General features: G+C 40.6%; 2 protein-coding genes across 4 annotated transcripts in view; both read right to left on the bottom strand.

Annotated features, from left to right (window-relative positions):
* The window catches only part of nipbla (NIPBL cohesin loading factor a), a 28,132-nt gene extending 26,429 nt beyond the window's left edge, over nucleotides 1-1,703 (bottom strand). For 2 of the 3 annotated variants that reach the window (XM_071483103.1, XM_071483102.1), the window contains exon 1: nucleotides 1,301-1,703. The gene's annotated coding sequence lies outside the window, so the exon portion shown is untranslated. The remainder of the gene's footprint in view (nucleotides 1-1,300) is intronic. The other variant, XM_071483104.1, reaches the window with a different exon arrangement.
* A 1,402-nt stretch (nucleotides 1,704-3,105) lies between these two features.
* Nucleotides 3,106-17,140, bottom strand: slc1a3a (solute carrier family 1 member 3a). The gene is made up of 10 exons (XM_071483106.1): nucleotides 16,958-17,140; nucleotides 16,103-16,450; nucleotides 15,007-15,144; nucleotides 8,432-8,636; nucleotides 8,091-8,133; nucleotides 7,549-7,817; nucleotides 7,215-7,448; nucleotides 6,811-7,005; nucleotides 6,205-6,339; nucleotides 3,106-5,105 (listed from the first exon to the last, which is right to left on the bottom strand). The coding sequence occupies exons 2-10, from the start codon at nucleotides 16,284-16,286 to the stop codon at nucleotides 4,898-4,900; spliced, it is 1,611 nt and encodes a 536-aa protein (XP_071339207.1). The 5' UTR covers nucleotides 16,287-16,450; nucleotides 16,958-17,140; the 3' UTR covers nucleotides 3,106-4,897.
* Between the last annotated feature and the right edge of the window lie 3,535 nt (nucleotides 17,141-20,675).

Below are 20,675 nucleotides of genomic sequence, written 5' to 3' on the forward strand. Positions count from 1 at the left end.
TGTATTTATAACTTCTAAGGAAATGCAGCAACTTTTTCAGCAACTCACTGATGTCACTTAAATCTGCAAACACAATATTGCAACCAAACCTGAGTGCAAGCAGATCATTGAGGTCAAACGGTAAATACGTGAAACAGATTGTGCACATCGTAACTGTTACAGGAGATCAACAGATGGGTATTGTAAACATTACTTTAGCTAGCTCTACTGTTAGCACGCTCGGTCTATGTGGTTTCCCTCAGTACGCAGAGGCTTGGCTGACAGCTGTGAGACTGACAGGCAGGAGGCAGCACAAAGGAACAGATGCACTGTGATGGTGGCGGCAGTAGTGGGGGGCTGCATCCTCCAGTAGCAAACAGCCACCGTACGCATTTTGCAAACTGGTAACTGCAGAAAGCCACCATACTGGGTTTGTTATGGTCAAGAAAAAATATATACGAATAGCGAGTCAACCAAACTCCGATAGTAAAGTAGCTATAGCTGAGGCGGCGTAGCCTGTGCTCAATCACAACATTTCAAAACAGGGTAGCAACTAAAACCAACATTAGCCCTGCCAGGGGCTTCAGCAAAACAAAACACAACATTAAGACTCAAATAACACAAACTAACGCTCACCCAGCAATTACTTAACGTGTAGTTTCCGTTAGCATCATTTTAACTGTTTACCTTAGTTTGCTGAATTGCCATCTGCAGCCCGCTACTTGCGAACAAAACCACCAACGTTACACTGCCAAGAAGTTGACTGCCTGGGTCTTCCGAGCTAACCGCGGAGCTAGTGTTACCCATTACGATAGCAGCTAAGATCACTAACGCTAGCTGCCTAACATTCGCTAACAACAATAGTCGTGTTTTAATAGCTAGCTAGTTATGCTAACTAGCTCGAACTGTTGTGAGTTAGCTTCTAACGCTACTCCCCGTTCAAATAAAGGGAAGGCAATTCAAATAATACAAGGAAGCGCTAGCTGGGGTTTTATAAATGCTTGCCGATTTCCCTTGAGCTGGGAAAAGGGCGACGGGTTTGAGTGAGTAGATGTAAAGCCAACGGCACGGTTTCTAATTCCGTGGCAACGGCCCAATCCTCGGGCTCGACAAATGACATCCAGTTGAGGCCGTGCGCCTCGGCAGAGCAAAAACACACCTAGCTAGCTTGGCTGGCTAGTTCGCTAGCTTCCGTTACCCCCCCGGTCAACGATTAACGACGCCGTAGGTGGTCTTGCAGCAGAGCATTTATTAATGTGATACATAATAATCACAATTTTAAAAGTTTGGTTCATAAAGAGAGATAGGTTATTATATTTACCTTCGGATGTTGCGTTCAAAGGGAGGGGAATGTTTTAGCTTGGTTTGAGTCCGTGTCCGTATCTCTAGCTCCCCCTTTCTTCTCTCTCGCAGCTCCTCCAGAAGGAACTCGACTGGCTTGCCAGCTAGCTGGTGAGCTAGCTTGCTAGCTATCAACAATAATCCGGGTCGGACTGATTCGTTCTTCTTCCGTCACTGAAGAGTGAATGTTTCAACGTACATTCATGGGGAAACATTCGTTCTTCGGAGTTTCAGTCGGTCTGCGCCGACATAAACAATGAGTGCAGCCAATTTCGACAGTAAATGAGAAATATGACGATTGTTGCGATCATCAAGAGGCTCTCCTCTCGTAGAACAAAATGCCGACCGGAAGTTCTGCCGTCTGACTGACCAAAGATCTCAGGAGTGACTCCCTCCATCGGCGCCAAACAAAATGCCATGCAACATGTCGTGTTTGAGCCGCTGGGTAGCGCTGCAACACAAGTTTATCTTCTCTAACACATTTACCGTACAGTCCACTGTAAATTCTGGTTTAGCTAAAAACATATTATACACACACACACATACAAATCATCATACGATTTTCTGCTGATGAAACAGGCCATAGAAATACTACATCTAGTGGGTCTGCAAGTAAAGTTTTGCAAGTTTTGTAACTGCCAGTTAAAGTCCTGTATGATTGGCCACATATATTCAAAGCACCAATGTAAAAGTTCTCATTATGCAGAATGAGCCCATTCAGAGAATTACTGTATTGTTGGATTGTTGATTACTATGTTGTGGATCATTAACACAGCAAGCAGCAATTTAATGCTGTGTCAGGTGAGGTTGGAGATATTTCTGCCTACCAACTGACATTGCAGTTTAAGATATAATAATGCGTAGTGTTTCAAAGGTTCATCTTAAATTTTGTTTATGAGCTCTTCATCTCAAAGTTAGTCATGTAAATGTAGTGGAGTACAGTATGAAATAATAAATAAAATAAGTAATAAAATGAGTAAATAAGTAGAGTGCAAGCACCTCAAAACTGTACTTAGTTATGTTCCACCATTGTGTGTATGCATGTGTGTTTTGTCTTGACAGATTCATACAACATCAATATGAGTTGCTTTATACTATTATGTCAAGGCCATTAGCAGATCTCATTTTAAGATTTTACAGTTTAAAATTAAGTTGAGGGTTAGATGAGACAAGCAGTTATAAGGATAGGGGGAAGTATGTAAGTTAAAATATCTTTACATGTGTCAACAGTAAGCTGTTTTTATTTGTAAAATATAATATTTGTGTCTAATCAGTTCAACACACAAGGGATAATCTAGTAATCAAAAGTTAGGTGTATTCGTCAAATTTAGTGTTGCTTTCAGGCAGTGAAAAGCAATAAAAGTGTTATGAAGGATGCCGATGCTGACCTCAAGGTGTCAGCACTGGCATTTGTAAAATAAATTGATAAATCTGAGTTTTTTAGAGAAGCAATATCTGATGGAAGCTGGACTGTTCATAAGAATTCCTGGTTTGAAGTATCAATTTCAGCATCAATCAGGTTGATGGAGAAAACTGAGAACTGCCCTCCCCTCCAGGATCAACAATCAATAGTTTTACCTCAAGCAAAATACCACCTCCACCTACACTCACTAAGCTGTTCTGTATCAGTACATCCCAGCTACTCACTGATGCCTACAAACAGTTATGTGTGATCTACTTAAAAAAAGTATTTAAGACATTTAAAAACATCCACTTATTAGCACACATCCCACCTTGATGCTTAGCTTTGCATTCACTGATAAAATCCTAAAAACACAACAACTGATTTCACTTTTTTTTATTAAAAAAAAAAAATCCATGCAAGATAAAACTACAGCTATTATTCAGTCATGTGTGTGTTTTGTGTCCAATATGAATTCATGAGAGAAACAGTCATATCAAGAGACCCCAGCAACTGTAAACAAAGGAACTATTCAATTTCCTCAAGTGTGAAGAAGAAAACATTTGGTCCTTTAAGTCATCCATTTTTGCATTTGTCAAAGGAACTAGAGGGATTGTTAGTTGGTCATTAGGTTTGATAAGAGCATGGTTACAGGGTCTTTACATATACAATCGTCAAGTAACCTTTTACATTTTAAATCTACAATTAATGTACACTTTTATCTACATTTCACTATACAAGTACAGTATATTCAGAAGAATCTCCTATACAAAGCAACTTCTATGTAAATGTTACATTTGCTATATACTCAATTACTTCAAATACAAAACAGCACTTACAAATTCAAGCTAACTAAAATAAAAGATGGGGAATGAAGTGAAATCACTTACTTTACAACATGCATCCATATTAAATCAAATGAAATAAGTGTTAGATTTTACTATCTATGGGAAGCTGAATTGAGAATAGTAAAGACTTGAATATGGTCAAGCAGCATTTGAAAATTATACATTCAACCTACTGACAACCATTTTATAAGTTTAATACAAAAGAAATATTTCATACTGACATGTGAATGTTTTAACCAAATAATGGCCAGTTCCATTCCCATGTTAGAGGGCCTAGTGAATTGACTCATTGTCATCAATTATTACTACCTTCCTATTGAAAAAGTACTGCATTATTGTGCAGGTTAGTGATTTGTTTGGGTATGGGTAGGTATGATTTAATTAAATTGTACAGAAATTCTGATAATATTTTTGGTGCTTTTTTTGGTTGAAATAAATGGTAATGGCTTAAAATTGTAATTTGATGACAGTTCAAATTCTCAGCTGAGCAAATTTATAAGTAAAAGATGGCTGAGAGATTTTGGTTCGTCAGTTCTAATGATTGTAGTGATTGATTTGAGGAGCAAGTATAACAAAAAACAAGGCTGGATAGCTGCCAAGACACTGACAGCTTTGTTTGCCTAATAAAAGGCACTTACTACTTTGGACAGTTAAGGGGCAAAAGTATGTGTGCCTTAAATTAAATTACATCTTTCACCCTGCAGAACTCTATACAGCAAATTATAGACAATTAAGCCACTAATGTCTGTACAGAAGTTTGTGAATAGACAGCCCTTTTCCCCCAGAGATGCTGGCCTGGTTACCCCAGTGTATGTACATGATCCAACATTTTTCACATATGTCTCTAGAAAGATTTGTATTGCCATTTCACTTTCATTTTTCATACCACTCAAAGAGAAAAAAAGAAACAACCATAAAGCCAGTCAAAGTGTGTGGAAGTATGGGTTGTAATCTGCTACGCTGTTAAGACTCACAGAAATACTGGCCTCTAGTGGGTGAGATTAGTCATCACAGTTCTGAGAGAAGTTGAGTGTGGCGTGCAGGCCATGGACCACCAGGCTCTAAAGTGGTTCATGTTTACAAGTAAACAGCTGCCACCCTATGGCAGATACATATAGTACTCTTAGGAAGCATCATAGCATAAACCCTTGGAAAAACAATGCAACAGTGAACCATTTCAAGTCTACGGTGTGTCAAGAAAGCCCACAGCAGACCTCCCACATACAAGAGAGGAAGGTTTGCGAGTTAGGAAGAGGTTAGAATGTGGTTCAATGCAGTGCAATGGTTTTCCTAAGAGAGTACGCAACCTTGGACAAAAAGGTGGCCCCTACATCTTGGTCTCGCTGTCAGCAGGCCTCTCATTCTCATACTCATTCTCCTGGCAGATGAGCTGGTATGGCTTCTTGTCTGCCTCCTCCACCACTGAGTTGCCCACTTCAGGGTCCTTGTTCTGCAACTCGTGGCGAGAAAGGTGTTCCACTATACCTGCACCAATAGAGTCTCCAAGGACATTGGTGGTGGTGCGCAATCGGTCCCTGAGGAAAGACAAGGAACGGGTGAGAACAGGGCGAAGGGAGCGTAAAGAGAGGACAAGAAGAAACAAGAGTCAAGACAAAACAAAAGAAGACAAGACAAAATGAGACAAGATGAAAGAAGACAAGATGGGACAAAACGTGAGAAGAGAAGAGAAAACAAAACAAGACAAAATGATAAGAGAAGACAAGACAAGATTAAACAGGAGAAGAGACAAGATGGCAAGACAAGACAAAACAAGAGAAGACGAAACAAGACAAGAGTGGACAAAACAATAGAGGACAAGACAAGAGAGGACAAGACAAGACAACACAAAACAAGACAAGACAAGACAAGACAAGAGAGGACAAAACAAGACAAGACAAAACAAAACAAGAGTGGACAAAACAATGGAGGACAAAACAAGAGGGGACAAGGCAAGACAAAACAAGACAAGACAAGACAAGACAAGACAAGACAAGACAAGACAAGACAAGACAAGACAAAACAAGACAAGACAAGACAAGACAAGACAAGACAAGACAAGACAAGACAAAAGTAAACAAGAGAAGACAAAATAAAATATTGACAAAACAACTACATAAGACAAGAGTATGAAATAATAAACGATTCCATTGAACATATTGCTGATTGAATCCACGTGGTGTGTTTGTCTGCACATAAAAACTATCATAAGAAAACTGAAGGAAGTATTTTATCGCTCCAGGCATTCCTCCAACCACATGAAACACAGCTGGTAGATAGGAGGAAGTAAAGCTTTGCACTGGGATTGGATGCTGACAGAATAAAAACCAGATGGATTGGGGGACATGGAATGTGAAGAGAGTGTCTAAGGGAAGCTGTCCCTTAATCCACTCAAGAGTGTACAGTGCACAAATTTGATCCATTAACCCTTAAATTCCCCTTGGGTGGAACTTAATTGAATCCATACCACACTATATTTGATTTCTCCACAATTAAACCCTCTTCAAAGTGCTATGGTTCAAAACACGTGCTCGTTGAGCAATTGTGTGGTTTTTATTTATTTATTCTTTTTTAACTCATTTTTTTCTGACTTTCCAATTTAAAGAGAAGTTTTCTAAGTCATTAGCCAGTACTTACAGAAACCAATCAACAGCAATGATGAGTGTGATGTCATCAGTGGGCAGGCCTACAGAGGTTAGTACTATCACCATGGTAACCAGTCCTGCCTGCGGGATTCCAGCTGCTCCAATACTGGCCGCTGTGGCTGTGATACTGATGGGAAAAAGTACAAAAAACAGACGGAGAGAAATTTTAAGCTCTTTGAATTGTCTAAAAAAAAAAAAAAATCAGGCACTACAGTGCAACTGAAAAAAAATAGACATGTCCCAGGTCTGACCACTCAGTCATCCATTGTTACAGCATTGAAGAGGGTTACTTAAATCCATCCCTTGGCTGAAATACTATCCCTCATTTATCCCTAGTCAAACAGCCAGACTGGTGGTTAGAAAGTCATTTATAAACCTGTGGCTTTGAGGTTTGATGCTTCACTTGAGTTAAATGTAACAGGAGTATTCTCCTTTACATCCAAAAACTCTCAGAGCAGGCAACATTTACGGAATCAAATTCTTTTGGGAAATATGTTTAATTAGATGTTAAAACTATGGTGACACAAAGAAATATGGCATTTTTAATGAATGTTAGAAGAGCAAAACCTGGAGTGTTCATGTTTTGTATATCACATACCTGATGGTGAGAATCTGTCCAAAGTTAAGGTCATAATCATTGACCTGAGCGATGAAGATGGCTGCCAGAGCTTCATATAGAGCTGTGCCATCCATGTTTATTGTTGCGCCGACAGGGAGCACGAAACGGGTAACACGCTTGTCCACTTTGTTGTTTTCTTCCAGGCATTTAAACGTGATGGGCAAAGTGGCAGAACTGCGAGAGGAGAGAGGAAGAAGGAGGAAGACAGACACAGAAAGTGTGAGAGGGATGATGACTAAATGCCAACATCTGAAGAAATCCAGTTTTGCTCACCTGTACACTGACTATCATATATGAGAGTAAATTCTACCTTGACCTTTCTTGCCAGCCTGTGAGATTCTGAGTTGGACTAAAATTATATAACATTTGGCCCAATCGCATACCTGGAGGATGTTCCTAGGGCAGTGATGAGTGCCTGCAGCAGCCCCGCGATGAAAACGAAGGGGTTCTTCCTGGTGATGACGAAGTAGAGCGTTGGCAGGACAAAGACGGCGTGGATGAGCAGCCCAGAAATGACTGTCACTGTGTACATTCCCAGCTGGCCACCCATGGCTGAAATGTCATCCATCTCCACAATTTTACCGGCAATCAGGAACAAGATACCGATAGGGGCATACCTGAGGATTGATGGGTGTTATTGTGAATTATGCAATTTATTCAATAATTAATCCAACATTATCTCTATTCACTTACCTATCCATCCCTTCTTGCACTTACCACATGATTATGGCAACCAGCCTCATGATGGCTTCATTGAGACAGTCGAAGAAGTCCTTCAGAGGCTGACCCTGTTCCCTCATGCTCCCGATGATCAGACCGAAGCACATGGAGAACACCACCAAGCCGAGAGCATTGATTCCATTAACCGCCCCTGGCACTGGGATCATCTCCTCCCGGGCTATCTCCTGGCTACCATTTAGTGTGAATATTGTGTCATTCACTGTCATCTTCACATGGACTATTCTCTTGGCATACTGTGTCTTGAACTGGATTTTAAAAAAAGAAAGAGGAGGGGCAACATAGTGATTTATCCCTGGGGTAATAGTATTATATAAATATTTTTATTCAAGAATCATATTTGAGATTCATGAGATTCATGATTCATTCAGTAGAGAGCCTATATTAGAGAAGCTTTAAACAATACTAAACAAGCACTTGAGTACTGATGGTGATATGCTAAAATGAGACATTTAAGGAATAAAGCAACCACAGTACGAGGGAAGAAAGAGGATGAGGAGGGAGTGAAGATGAAGACTTACCTGTTTGGTGCAAGCTTCTACAAGGTTAGGAGGAAACATGTTTCTGGAAAACAAAACAAAAAAGGTACATTTTGGTTTGGATTAATACATTTCTTACAAATTACAAATGCACAATGCTAAAAACAGACAAACTACATGCAATGTGTAAAATGTAAGGGGTATAGGCAGATGTTGATGTGTATTCTGCAGACTTTTTTGGCAAAATTTAAATCTTCAAATGTTATAGAACTTAAAAATCCTTCTTCCGCTCTGAACACCTCCATGCAAGTGATCAGTACCAAAAAGGGCAGATGATCACAATCACTTATGTATGACTTATGTATGTGTGTGTGTGTGGGTACCTGATTAGGTCCAGGAAAGCATCAGCAGGGCTGACCTGCTCTATCTGCTGCTGCTTGGTGAACTCATCCTTTGAGCCTTTTCCAGGATGAATTATGAGCACCATGACGATACCAATGAACACAGCAATGACAGTGGTGGTGGTGTAGTAGACCACTGCCCTCATACCCATTTTACCAGAAGCACGGCTGTCCAGAGCAGCCATACCTGAAAAGGACATATCATATAAATGAATGTATAACAGTATATGAGTATTTATCCATTTGTACTTGCACTCTCACTCTATCAGCTTTCAAACTGTTCCTGAAGAGGGAGCAGCAGGGCAGCAACAGCGCTATAAGCGGCTCCATCCACATTACAGTAGCTTATGGATGTATTAATTCATTTATTCTTTCACCAATTGCATTGTTTATTTGTTTCACAATAATATACACTTGCTTTACAGTTATGCATTTTTTTTTACTGGCATGCATTAAAAAATGTTGCTAAACAAAATAACAAAAAATCAAATTGCCTTTGAAGCATCTAGAGAGTGAGGAAATACAGTCCCCGGTGAAGTTAATAAAAATACTGTTTATCTATTTGTGTTATTGTATCTGTTTATGGAAATATCTTCTTAAGTCATGCTGCCCCATGACCTTAGAGTTTACATAGATGTGTCACTAACATCTGTCCCAGTGAGCATACGTCAGCCTGGGAAATGGTGCTGTAATTATAGGTGGAATACACCCATCTGGATTATCTACCTACACTGTTTGCTTTAACAAAGAGCCACAAGAAACATAATCTGACTCTGACATTTACTGATGGAAAAACAACACCTACTGTACAGCACCCTGGGGCAGATCTATCAGATCTACAAAATGTGTTTGGATACTGTGAATTTATATAGAAATAATACGTTTTAAATTCGAGCTGGAGGGAGAAATTCTCTGAAAACTGATGGTGACTTTGTACTTTTGCATCATTTAAATCAGCTGTCTTTTTTATTTGATCATACAACAGAACCATGTTTCCAAGTGTGACATTAGTTTGTTGTGAACACAGAAAGCAGGCAGAGATGTCAGTTACAGATTAACAGTCTGACCTCAAATGAGTAGCTGTGCCATGGAGAAGAAGACACAACAAAGATGTACAGTATCTGTCGTCCGGAATGAAAACTGCTTGCTTTGCAATGCATATTAAGCCAAGGCCAGAGCATAGAATGTAGCTGAGAAAATTCAGCAAAGAGTGATGTTTTATACAGAAAAAAGTGATGCAGCATGATTCAGAAAAAACAGATCACAATCAACTTACAAATAAATACTTTGGTTCCTGCTATGTCTGGTAACTTTAGCATTCCTGGGGTGACCCAATGGTCAAGTGGTTAGGGTGCATACCATATGGGTGTAATGAGCCCTGAGCAGCATATCCCCAGTCTGACTTCCAGCCAGCCAGACCCTATACTGCATGTCTCTCTCGTATTTCCTGTCTGTTTCCACTTTCCTGTCAAAGAAAGGCATAAAAATGCCCCCCCGAAAAATTGAAAAAAATAAAACAAAAGAAGAACATTTGCATTCTTGCAAGGAGGATTGGATGCCGTCAAATTATACATAACCTAAAATAAGTGGTGAGTTTGAATTTTACAGTCCTGCTCAAAAACCACAATGTTGCATGAGAAATTATTTTAACTGAAAGTTGGTTACTCAGTTAAGAATTAATAAACCACTGGGTGAAAGACAAAAGACTTATAGGAACCAGAAAGTTTCGGGGCGTCACAGAGCCTGGGGGCTAAACTGTCCTCCACAGCTATAATAGCATTAGACAGACTTTGTAGGATAATGATGGTAAAAGGAAAAAAAGCCATTCAGAGATCTGGATTTGGAAACAGACAAGCCGCCTCAATATGCATGACAGTGGCATTTTCTTTTAAAAGTGTCACATCCTATTATGGCCATTTTCTTCATTCAGAGCTGTACAAGGCAAATCAGGCTTTGTGTGATGGGAGATGTATGTGTTCCTTTCATATGTGACACTTTGACACTGTGAAAACTAAAGTGTGTGTGTGTGTGTGTGTGTGTGTGTGTGCGCGCTGGCATGTGAGTGGGTGTGTTTGTGGGTGTACCTACTGGCCCTGCTTTGGCCCTCTCTCTCTTGTCTCAACATGCCCAGGACTTAGGCTTTTATCCTGTTCTTTTTTATCTTCTTCACCCCCACCCCCCCACCCCCCACCCACCCCCAAATTCTTCACCTCCTCTCTCTACCACCTCTTGTTTCAGGGTGCCCTCTAGTACCCCTGCCCTGCTCTTCCTCATCTCCCACCCCCATATCTTGCCTCCCTGCACTCTTTTTCTTGCACGCTGATCTTATTGCTGCAATCTTCTTTCATTGCCACCCTTTTCCTCCCAGCCATCCCTCCCCCCTTTCTTCTGCTTACCTCCTATTCCCTTTTTGACAGCCCTGGGAAAACTTGTTGACTTAGTCAGCCCCGCACACACGCACACAATGATCCCCAGCCTGTTGTCCAGGCGACAACGGACGCAGCCTCACCAATTCCATCCTTTCAAAAGAATGAAAGACCCAAGACTGAAGGAGAGCAGGGAGAATGACTTTCTCTCTCATATGGGGAATGTTCATCAAACACAAAAGTAGGCCCACTTCAGTGGGGAGTTGAAGCACAGGACATAGTAGCAACTGCAAGAGGTCTGTCCTGGGGGCAATTAACATCCACTGACGCTGGGCAAAGATTGACCCCACACTTCTGCAAGACTTTACCTGAAGCCAGAATTATCTCCACACACCAGTCTATGGACTTTAAAAGATTTTACAGAAAATTAATCTGATTGATCTTGATAATCAATTTTCTTTGGTTACAGCCTCTCAGATGTGTTGATTTGCTGATTCACAGCACAGCACAGGTGTATAGGTGTAAGATATAGATCCCTATTTTACCAAGAGCAAACCGGGAGGTCTTAGGTGCAAGGACTATGTGAAGGTCCCAAAGCACACCTGCTGGAGTGTAATGTAAATCTTTTAGCTAGTCACATAGCTCTGAAACAGCTGTTCCAAACACGGTGACACTTGACCACGTCTCAACAAATGGAAATAACCTTCTTCGGGACCCCATGCCACATGGATCACCTCCAATAATAATGTGACTTTTCAGTTATTTAACACTGCAAAAGACCATTCTACGTAGGGAGAACGTTTACTTTATATTTTACTACCAGCACTTACACACTTTTACATCTTGTCAGTAAAAGTTATCAGACAGATTCTCATAACTTGTGCATTATTTTATTTATGTTGCAACCTTTATTTAACAAGTGCAAGTGCACAAGGAATATGTCCAGTTATTTACTGTTACACTGCCTTCATCCTCTTCCATTTCTTTTACTTGTTGTCCTGGTCTTCCCTTAACTCCCTCCCCCTCCTACATTCAAGTTCCCCTTCCAGCGACCTCCTCCGCAATCATCCTCCTTTTCCGCTTTTTACTGCCCTCATCCCCTCTTCCTGCCAAGCCCCCTCTTGGCTCTATAAATGCTCTGTGGTGGACTCTAATAATGAAATGCCTGGAGACAATATGGATTTTTCAGCAAAAATATGTTGAATGCTTAGTTTGAAGTGGGTGAGTAAGCACATATGTAAAAGATAAATGGAGATCCTACAGTTATCTGCTCTCTCTCTCTGTCTCACTCTCAGACTGAAACACAAAGGCCTATTTCATAATCCTTGATCTTGAGTTCTCTTGCCTGTCTGCCCAGAAGTCTGGCTTTCCTACCTTCCAGGGCCCCTCTGGACTCTCTGCACAAACGTTCTGATCCCCAACTCAGCCTCACTCTTTGACAGGAGCAAAATTCAGAGGCAAGTTCATTTCAGCTGGGACAACCCACTAAGTGTGCCCAATTCAGTCCTGGAAGTGTGATGACAGTCAATTTGCACAGGGGCCATGTGTTTGCAGAAAAGAAGTCATAGAAGTTTAGCCCTGATTCTCATATCCTCTAAAATATGTTATTCTCAAAGTTGTGCTCCAAGAGTGTAAAGCAATAACTGCTGTAGAAATAGATGCAAGTAAGTGCAGTTACATCTAGGCTGGTTCCTATAGGAAAGCTGGTGAATCCAGCCTATGCTATGGGGGTAGAAACAGAGACAAACATACAACCAAATCTGTCAAAACACTCGAGATCAGGAGAAGGTGCTCTCTTCAGTCTAAGGTAACCTAAGACCACTTTTATTACTTTTCACATGAGGTCATAGTTTCAGCAGAAATCTGTAAAACTGTGAAAGGACAAAAAAGGGACTTTCAAAAACATAAGATGAGGTCTACAGCTGTGTTACAGGTATTGTCATGTTACAGGTTGGACCAAAAACTAAAAAGAAGAATCTAATAATCTGTACAATGATCCTGTTTTATGTTTTGAAAGTCAAAATTCCTTTAAGACAGTGAGCTGTAGTGTGTCACCATGTGCATGTGGGTATGTGTGTGTTTCCAGACAATGTGCAGATTCGCGTGTGTGTGTGTTTGTGTGTGTGTGTGTGTGTGTGTGTGTGTGTGTCAGTTTTAAGAAGCTTTTTTTGTTGCTGTGACCTGTAACCTCAGTCTACTCCACTGATCTTCCTACGAACTGCTGATAACAGCTCCATTGTAATTCTGTACAATTTGTAATTTCAGTGTTGCAATAATTCTATCATCTTATGTCATGTATGAGTTCATTTGCATTCAGTACATTCTTGCAGGGTGTAACCAGATCATGTCAACCCAGCAGCACATGCGCTGGTGAAACTGACATGAGTCAAGCCTCATTAGTAAGTAACATTTGGCTTTACTTTTGACCTGCATAGTGTTATTGATCGGTTTCATTTGGCAAATCAGCAAAATCAAGATACTGAAGTCTCATTGTGAGATACAATGTTAAAGCTTTATAGATGAATATCATGCAACTTCTAGTTGAAAGGTAACTTCATAGTAGGCAACATTGCGTCTGATGACTTGGATAAGGGCACATACACACACACGCACATGAGCGAGGAGCTGTGTGCTGGATGACTTGGCTACAGAATCCCTTTGTTGATTTCCACATGTTGTGGCTGCAGTCATGTGACATGATGTCAGAGGATGCTGATGTTACGCCCCGCTGCAGCACAAAGCAGGTTATTATTGGACAATGAGCCTCTATCATCCCCTCAGGATCCACGCTCTTGCCCTGTCAATCACTGCTCAGCAACTGGACATTTTGGCCTCACTACGTGCAGCTTATATTTGTTAGTCACTGCTGCTGACCAGTGTTTTCGGAAACTTACATGTTTCATAACTCTATAAATCTATAGCTTTACCTCCATAGCAAGAAGAGGCTCTGCTCAGTAACAAACCCACAGGCCTTTGCCTGTGGAAGTAAACATCCCTGTGTGTCTGACTGGGTTTATGAACCATGTCACCAGTGACAAATGAACTCGCTACATTCACTGGATTAAAACTGAAAACCTCATTGTCATATGTTTGTGTTTTTCTGAAGCACAGGTCCAAATCCACGTGAGTTTGGAGGGTACAAAATGTACTGCTGCCACAAAGTAATCCAGTCCACAAATTCTGAATTGCTTGGTAAATTAAAACATAAAGTTGGAAATGCTTTGGTCATGTTGTATCAAGATCAAGACTATTACAGCATGGTCCAAGCATGTGATTGAGACCAGCACTGTAAGTTTAAAATATATCTCTCTCATTCTCTCTTTGCCTTTCTCTCGCTCATGAGGTCATCCTAACCCCGTCTACCACTGGGCCCAAAACCAACAAACAGCATCGGCTGAACAAACAGCTGGCTCACTCCGCCACTCATGAGGTACATGTTGGTCAGTGGAGCCACAAAACAACAATCAGCCCTGTCACTGGTATTAACTTTTTACACACTACCTACAAAACATGTAACTTAAATCTCATACAAACAGAGTAAGACAGAGATCCCACTTTTTCCACATGTGAAAACTGATGTTGTGTTGTAGGTTCACCTCAGGCTGCTACAGATTTAAGGGGTTTTTGTCTGGTCGTATTTCTACAGTGGCTACCAAATGTGATGCATTCTGTGGAGCCATGCTGAGCACACAGGCACACAAGAGAAAATGTAAGGAGTTTTTGTGATATTAGGATACACAGTGGAGTGCTGTGTGTGGTGACTAAGGCGTTTGATACAAATTTAGAACAAGCCAATGTCACACAGGCTTGAACTTAAGTGTCTAAGCTGTGTGTGCTAATTTTAGATATCTGAGGTTCATTTTAACTAAAGAAAAAACAGTGACAAGTGAGCACTTTATTTACTGCAATGATGCACTCCCACACCCATGTGGGAGTGCTGTGTGTAAGCCTTGGGTGTCTACAACATTGTCACTGTTATTGGTTAATTCTATTGATACAATTAGTGCATTTTTTCTATTAGATTCTTATATATTAGACATATTTAGCAAAAAGTTGAAACATGATGAAATATGATTTGTAAATCTAAAATTCTTGCTGTGTCCAAGTGTACTGCTAACCTAATTAAAAATTGGTAAAAGGGTGAATTAACTAAATGAATGAATACGGCGCTGTAAATTTTGGTGTCCATACCAGTGATGAGACTGGAAACCAGCAGTGGTAGCACCAGCATCTGAAGCATTCTCATCAGCAGCTCTCCAGGAAAAGAGAAGAACTTCACTTCGCGGTAAGACATGTTATAGGGCCGCAGAGCAAATCCCAGGATTATACCTGCAGTGAGGATCAGGTGTGGAAGAAAAGTCAAAACTTTATTAGAACATTTCAAGTTTTTTTTTTTTTTTTTGGTTCTTTCTTTGTTTTTTAATGTCATGACTAGAACCTTAAAGGAGTGATTTGACTCCTGTAGTTGAATCTAATCATAGTACAGCAAATGTAGCATGTTTATGAGTGAATGAAAATAACTGAAATAATTCTTGCTGCTTCCTAAGTAAGAAAATTAGTAGTGTTTACTCATAGTTTCACAAAAAAATAAGGTGAAGTCATAATCATTGCAAGGAACACTTATACATTTGCAAACATTAGCGTTTGTTGACATTTTGGCAGAGGAAAGTTGTCGGGGCAGACTTTTTGATTCCAGTGATTGCACAATGATTGTCACTTCATTCTCACTACAAGCAGCTTGTGCAGTTAACCCCTCACCACCAACAGGCTCAAGTTGCTGACCCAGGAGCCTGAAGTGAAGAATATCCTGAATTTTACAATCCATCAAAGGAGTTTTCTGTGGCATGGTGTAATTCTAGCAGGGCTGCAGATGTGCTGGTGGTGTGTGGGCCTGGCTCACTTCCTACTGAGCAAGATTCAGAGGTTAATGGCAACAGGGCAAAGGTCAGCTGCAGGGTCAGATAAAGACTAGTCTGCTTCGTTCATCCGAGTCCCCCCTGTTCTCTCATCTGGTGAGCTTTTTTCCATTCTTTTCCTTCTTCCGTCCTGCCACAGGGGTGTTGGTCACACCAGATTGATGGATTATTGGGGTGAAGCAGAAAATCTGTTGCCTTCTTCTTTAAAAGTTTGAATAGAGGAGGGGTAATGAAGGATGGTCTCTTCCTGTTATCTCCAGTTTTAAGTCAACTAAACTAACTAAACTACCAACTAAATTACCGACAGAATGCAGTGTCTAAACAGTGTTTACAGTGACCCCCCCCCCCCAAAAAAAAAAGTTTTTACTTACCAATAATGACAGCTGCAACGGTTAAGATCACAAAGGCATTTCTGATGAAGAATCCCTTCACATCATCCTTTGTTATGTTCTCCACTCTTTTCTTAGCCAGCAATGATCGGGACTGGATCCCAGCCCGGATCTGGTGGAGACCACTACGGGTCCTCTGTGGGTTCTCCCCGTTGCTCTGAGTCATATCTGCCACTGGAATCTTCAGATCTGTTGTAAACCTGCAGGAACTTGATCTCCAATAAACTGTGATGGGACCTCTTTAATGGTCCCGCTAACTCACAACTTGTTACCTGCTGTCCTTCCCCCTCTCTGTCACACCTCTCCTTTGGTTCGAGGTTCACAAGTTGCCTGATTTAGAGGGAATGATAGAGTAAGAGCTAGCATTACACGTCTGAGCACTGAAAGCAACTTATGAAAGGTAGACAACCACTCAGTTAACTGCTGTGTGCCACTGCTCAGCTTCACTGAACTACAACTTAAAATACACAGCATACACATAAGTGGATTCAATCACAAATGTCTTATTGTAACCTCTTTCCCAGACCTTGTTCCTCATATATAGAAAAAGCAATAATCATGCAAATTCCTCCAAAAATGAATTACAAAAACCAATATACTTTTCACAAAGACATGCTGTATTTAGTGAGGGAAGAACACATGTGTTGCACTCACAACTGTGAAGGCATGCAGACTTCCTCAAACATACACTTGAGTAACAGCAACACACGTGTAACACTTTGGGTCTAATGGTTACACTGATACTGATCCACTCTCTCACACATGCAGCCACAAACAGATACATGAATGGTAGACATACTAAATGGTAAAATACCAAGATAGAAGTTGTTTCTGTACCTTCAGACTTGAGCAATAACTTCCTTTGGAGTAGTGTCTTGTTTTGTTTTGTTTTTTTTTTTCCAGGGTAAAGCTCTGGTTTAAAGCGCGTGATCGGTGTGAGAGGGACAGAGGAGCTCTTTGGATGTGAGCTGGTTGGTGTGAGCAACCAGCAATGAAGAGACAGAGGAAAAAAAGAGGAGAGGGGAGGAGAAAGGAAAGGAGCAGCGACGGGGATGAGGGAATAAAAGAGCCAGTGAGAGAATGGAGGCGGTGCTATAGTAGAAGAAAAACTAGTGTTAGTCGCTCACACAGTGCAGGCTTATGGGGAGGTGAGGCGGAGACTAAAAAAGTGAAGTAAGGTAGAGGGGGGGGGGGGTGCTTTTCAGACAGAGGGGAGCTTGAAGAATAATGAGCTTTCCAAGCAGAAAAAAGAAAAAGGACCTTCTTGTTTTCTTCTGTCTCTCTCAGCCTTCCTTTCAAACGGTTTTCCACGCTTGATAAGTTCAGCCTGATTGGAGATTCCTGTGGAGAGTGAGTCAACAAAGAAATAAAGGTCCTTCATCCATCAAAAAATATGGAAGTGGATTAGCCATTCATACTTTTCGTTTGGCACATCTGCAACAGACAAACTCATCCATCAATATCACTTTGCCTTGTCTTGCTGAATTTTAGTGGATTACACATTCACACCACACAAAGTCCACTTGGCCATCTTTTTTTTTTTTTTTCCATGAAGAACTGTTGGGCCTCTGGTTTGTTAAGCTAAACACAGCAGGTAAATATTAACCAAGTGCCAGTGGTGCAGCTGGTGCCCTGCAACTTTTGGCTATGAATGAAACAATCTGTGTAAACTAAGTCTGGAGGTTTTTGGCTGAACAGGCTGACTACAGTGCTGCTGTGACAGTTGGCTGCAAACACATGCTGCAACAAAAACTGAATACCCAAGCTTAAGCGCAGGACAGTAGCTAGAAAATGAAACTGTTCCATGAAGGATGATCCAAAGACAAGCAGACAGGAATTTAGTTTGGCAGCAAGAGTCAGGAATTCACGATTTGGCGTGTGTAATGTGTTTAACACTGGGGGTGTGTACGGAAATGTGTGTATGTGTCTGTGTGTGTGTATGTGGGTGAATGTGTCTGGAAAAAAATTTAGAGAGAGAGTAAATGAGAGAGCCAGAGCTGAAGGCATCCTTTCTGACTCACACCAAGGGAATCCATGTTTGGCAGACATAGAAATGGTTCAGCCATCAGTACACACACACGTGCACACACACACACACACACACGCACTATGCCTAATGCTTCATATGACCTCAGAGAAATTATATAACCCCTCTCACTCTGGTGTGTTTCTTGTATACATAGTATATATATTTAAATTCAGCAGAAATATCTTTTATATAATGACACAGTTACTCCACAATAATCTACAGACCTTGATGTGAACTGTTTCTTTGTGTAGAGCACACTAAAAATGCTAATAAATAGTGAGGGTCTGTGGATTATTGTTAGTAAATGCGCCAGTCTATTTGAAAAGAGTTTGCTCGAATGTTCGAACAACCCATGGAAGTTCATTTGCAGCCTGATGCTGCTGAGCCACACGCTGGCAAACTTCACTAAAACTCTGTAGAATCTTGAGAGAGAGAAAGATAGTGGAATAAAACGTTTTCCCAGGATTTTTGTTCCCTTAAATCCCATTATTGGCAACAACAGCCTTGTTTGCTTGAGACTTTTTCTGTCTCATACATGGGTGACTGCAAAAATCAATTAGCTGGCTTATTTATTTTAGAGTGCATCAAGACAAACTATACTGATGAATCCACTTGATTTCTCCAGGGAGGGCAATGTCGGTTGATCAGTCCACATCTTTGGTTCAGACTGAAATATCTCAGCAATTATGTGATAGATTACATCAATGTTCATGATCCTCAGAGGATGAATCCTAATGACTTTGGTGACCCCTTAACATTTCCTCCAGTTTAACAGTGGGGTTGGTATTTGTGGAAATATCAACTGCTGGATGGATTGCAATGAGATTTTGTACAGATGTTCAAAGTTGCCATTAAGGCGAACTGTAATAACTTTAGCGATCCCTTCAGTTTAAATGAACGACTTAATTGTTCCTTTAAATCACAGGATTGACATCACTGGCTTCATGCCCTCCACTGTCTCTCATACAGATGTCTGTAAAAGTCAGTTTATCAGCTGGAATATTCTCCAATTATGAGACAAACTGTATGATTGTTCTTGATCTGATTCCAGTTTCACAGCTTTTACATTTTTTTTTTTTTATGAATCTTGCTGCCATTTCTACCAAAACAATAAGCACCAAATGGTTAAAACAAATACCCAAAAAAACAAGATAAAATGAAAGGTCAAATGTAAAAGCAGGACTTCTGAAAATAATGTAATTAGTGTAACAGCTCAGGATACTTGCGATCACAGACCAAATACTACAGTTACTGTGATTCATAATATACTAGCGCATAAAGGAAAAGCACAGAGTTGTTGGTGAAATCATCTTTCTACAGAGATGCCTGAATAACCATCATTAGCTCTGAACAAACCTGCAATTAACATCAATAACTCCAGGGAGAGGCGATCTGTATCAGTGACTGCAAAACCCACTGCATTATTGCTGGTATGACATTTATTTAGATGAAGAGACACTGATGAAAACAAGTTGGAGCAGTGTTGCACAAGCACGGAGACTCGTCAACAGAGAATAATAGTGCTTACTGGGTCAGACAACATAATCTCTGGCATTTCCATACATACTTTGACAATATGCTTTGACAACAAGCCACTAATTTGTTAACTTCTCTTATCATGTGACCGCGTGTGAATCAGATTTTTATGGTAGGTGTATGAACATTTTCAGCTTTTAGGTTGGTCACATGGTTGGTGGCTCAATGCCAGGCTCATGACCACATGTCTAAATGTTCATGGACAAGACACTAAATTGCACATTGCTCCTGACGGGCAGGCCAGTACCTTGCATGGTACAGTAGCTTGGTCACCATTTGTACGTGTGTACAATAAATACATAAATACAGAAGTCTTTTTCCTGCTATGGCTGAAACACTCTATTATAAGTGAACTCCAAGAACCTATGTTTTATTTCCCACACTTCTGGCCACTGAGTGTATTGTTTGGTTGATGTTTTAGAGTACTCTGCTAAAGATTTGGCAATAGACTCCTGGCAAAGCAAAAACAGCAAACATGCTCCACCTCTTGCTGCACGAACTGTAGCCATAATTATTAACTGCATGTTGTTTAGGACCAAAGGAAAAAAATGCATCTGGGTTGGTCAAATAGATTTCCTAACTGCTCACAGCTCTCTCCTCTGCACTAGCATTACAATCCAGTAAGATGTCTTTGGCACAAATCTCTGCAAGATGCAAATGAGGATGGATTTCTTCTTACTGCAAGCCCACAAAATCACATGAGAGTAGTTCATTAACTTCAGTAACTATCTACTTATAATCCGATTTGGTCAGCAGAGGACATTGGTCTCCATGTGTGTTTGTCTGAAATAACTTATGTGAAAATGTTAATGCTTCACCACAGTGAACAGGCCAATGACTCTTTCATCATTCTTTTGAATAGATTTTCTGATGTCCAAAGAATCCTGACCATTTTTGGAGATATGTTGTAAAATCATCCCATGACATTCTGCGTGTGTGTTTGTCACCAATACTGACAAGGCCAAATCCCTGGCTTTCCCATCATTAAAC

Source organism: Trachinotus anak, unplaced genomic scaffold, assembly GCF_046630095.1.
Source record: "Trachinotus anak isolate AG129_WGS33_773 ecotype Australia unplaced genomic scaffold, CSIRO_AGI_Tana_v1 ptg000008l, whole genome shotgun sequence".
Classification (NCBI taxonomy): domain Eukaryota; kingdom Metazoa; phylum Chordata; class Actinopteri; order Carangiformes; family Carangidae; genus Trachinotus; species Trachinotus anak.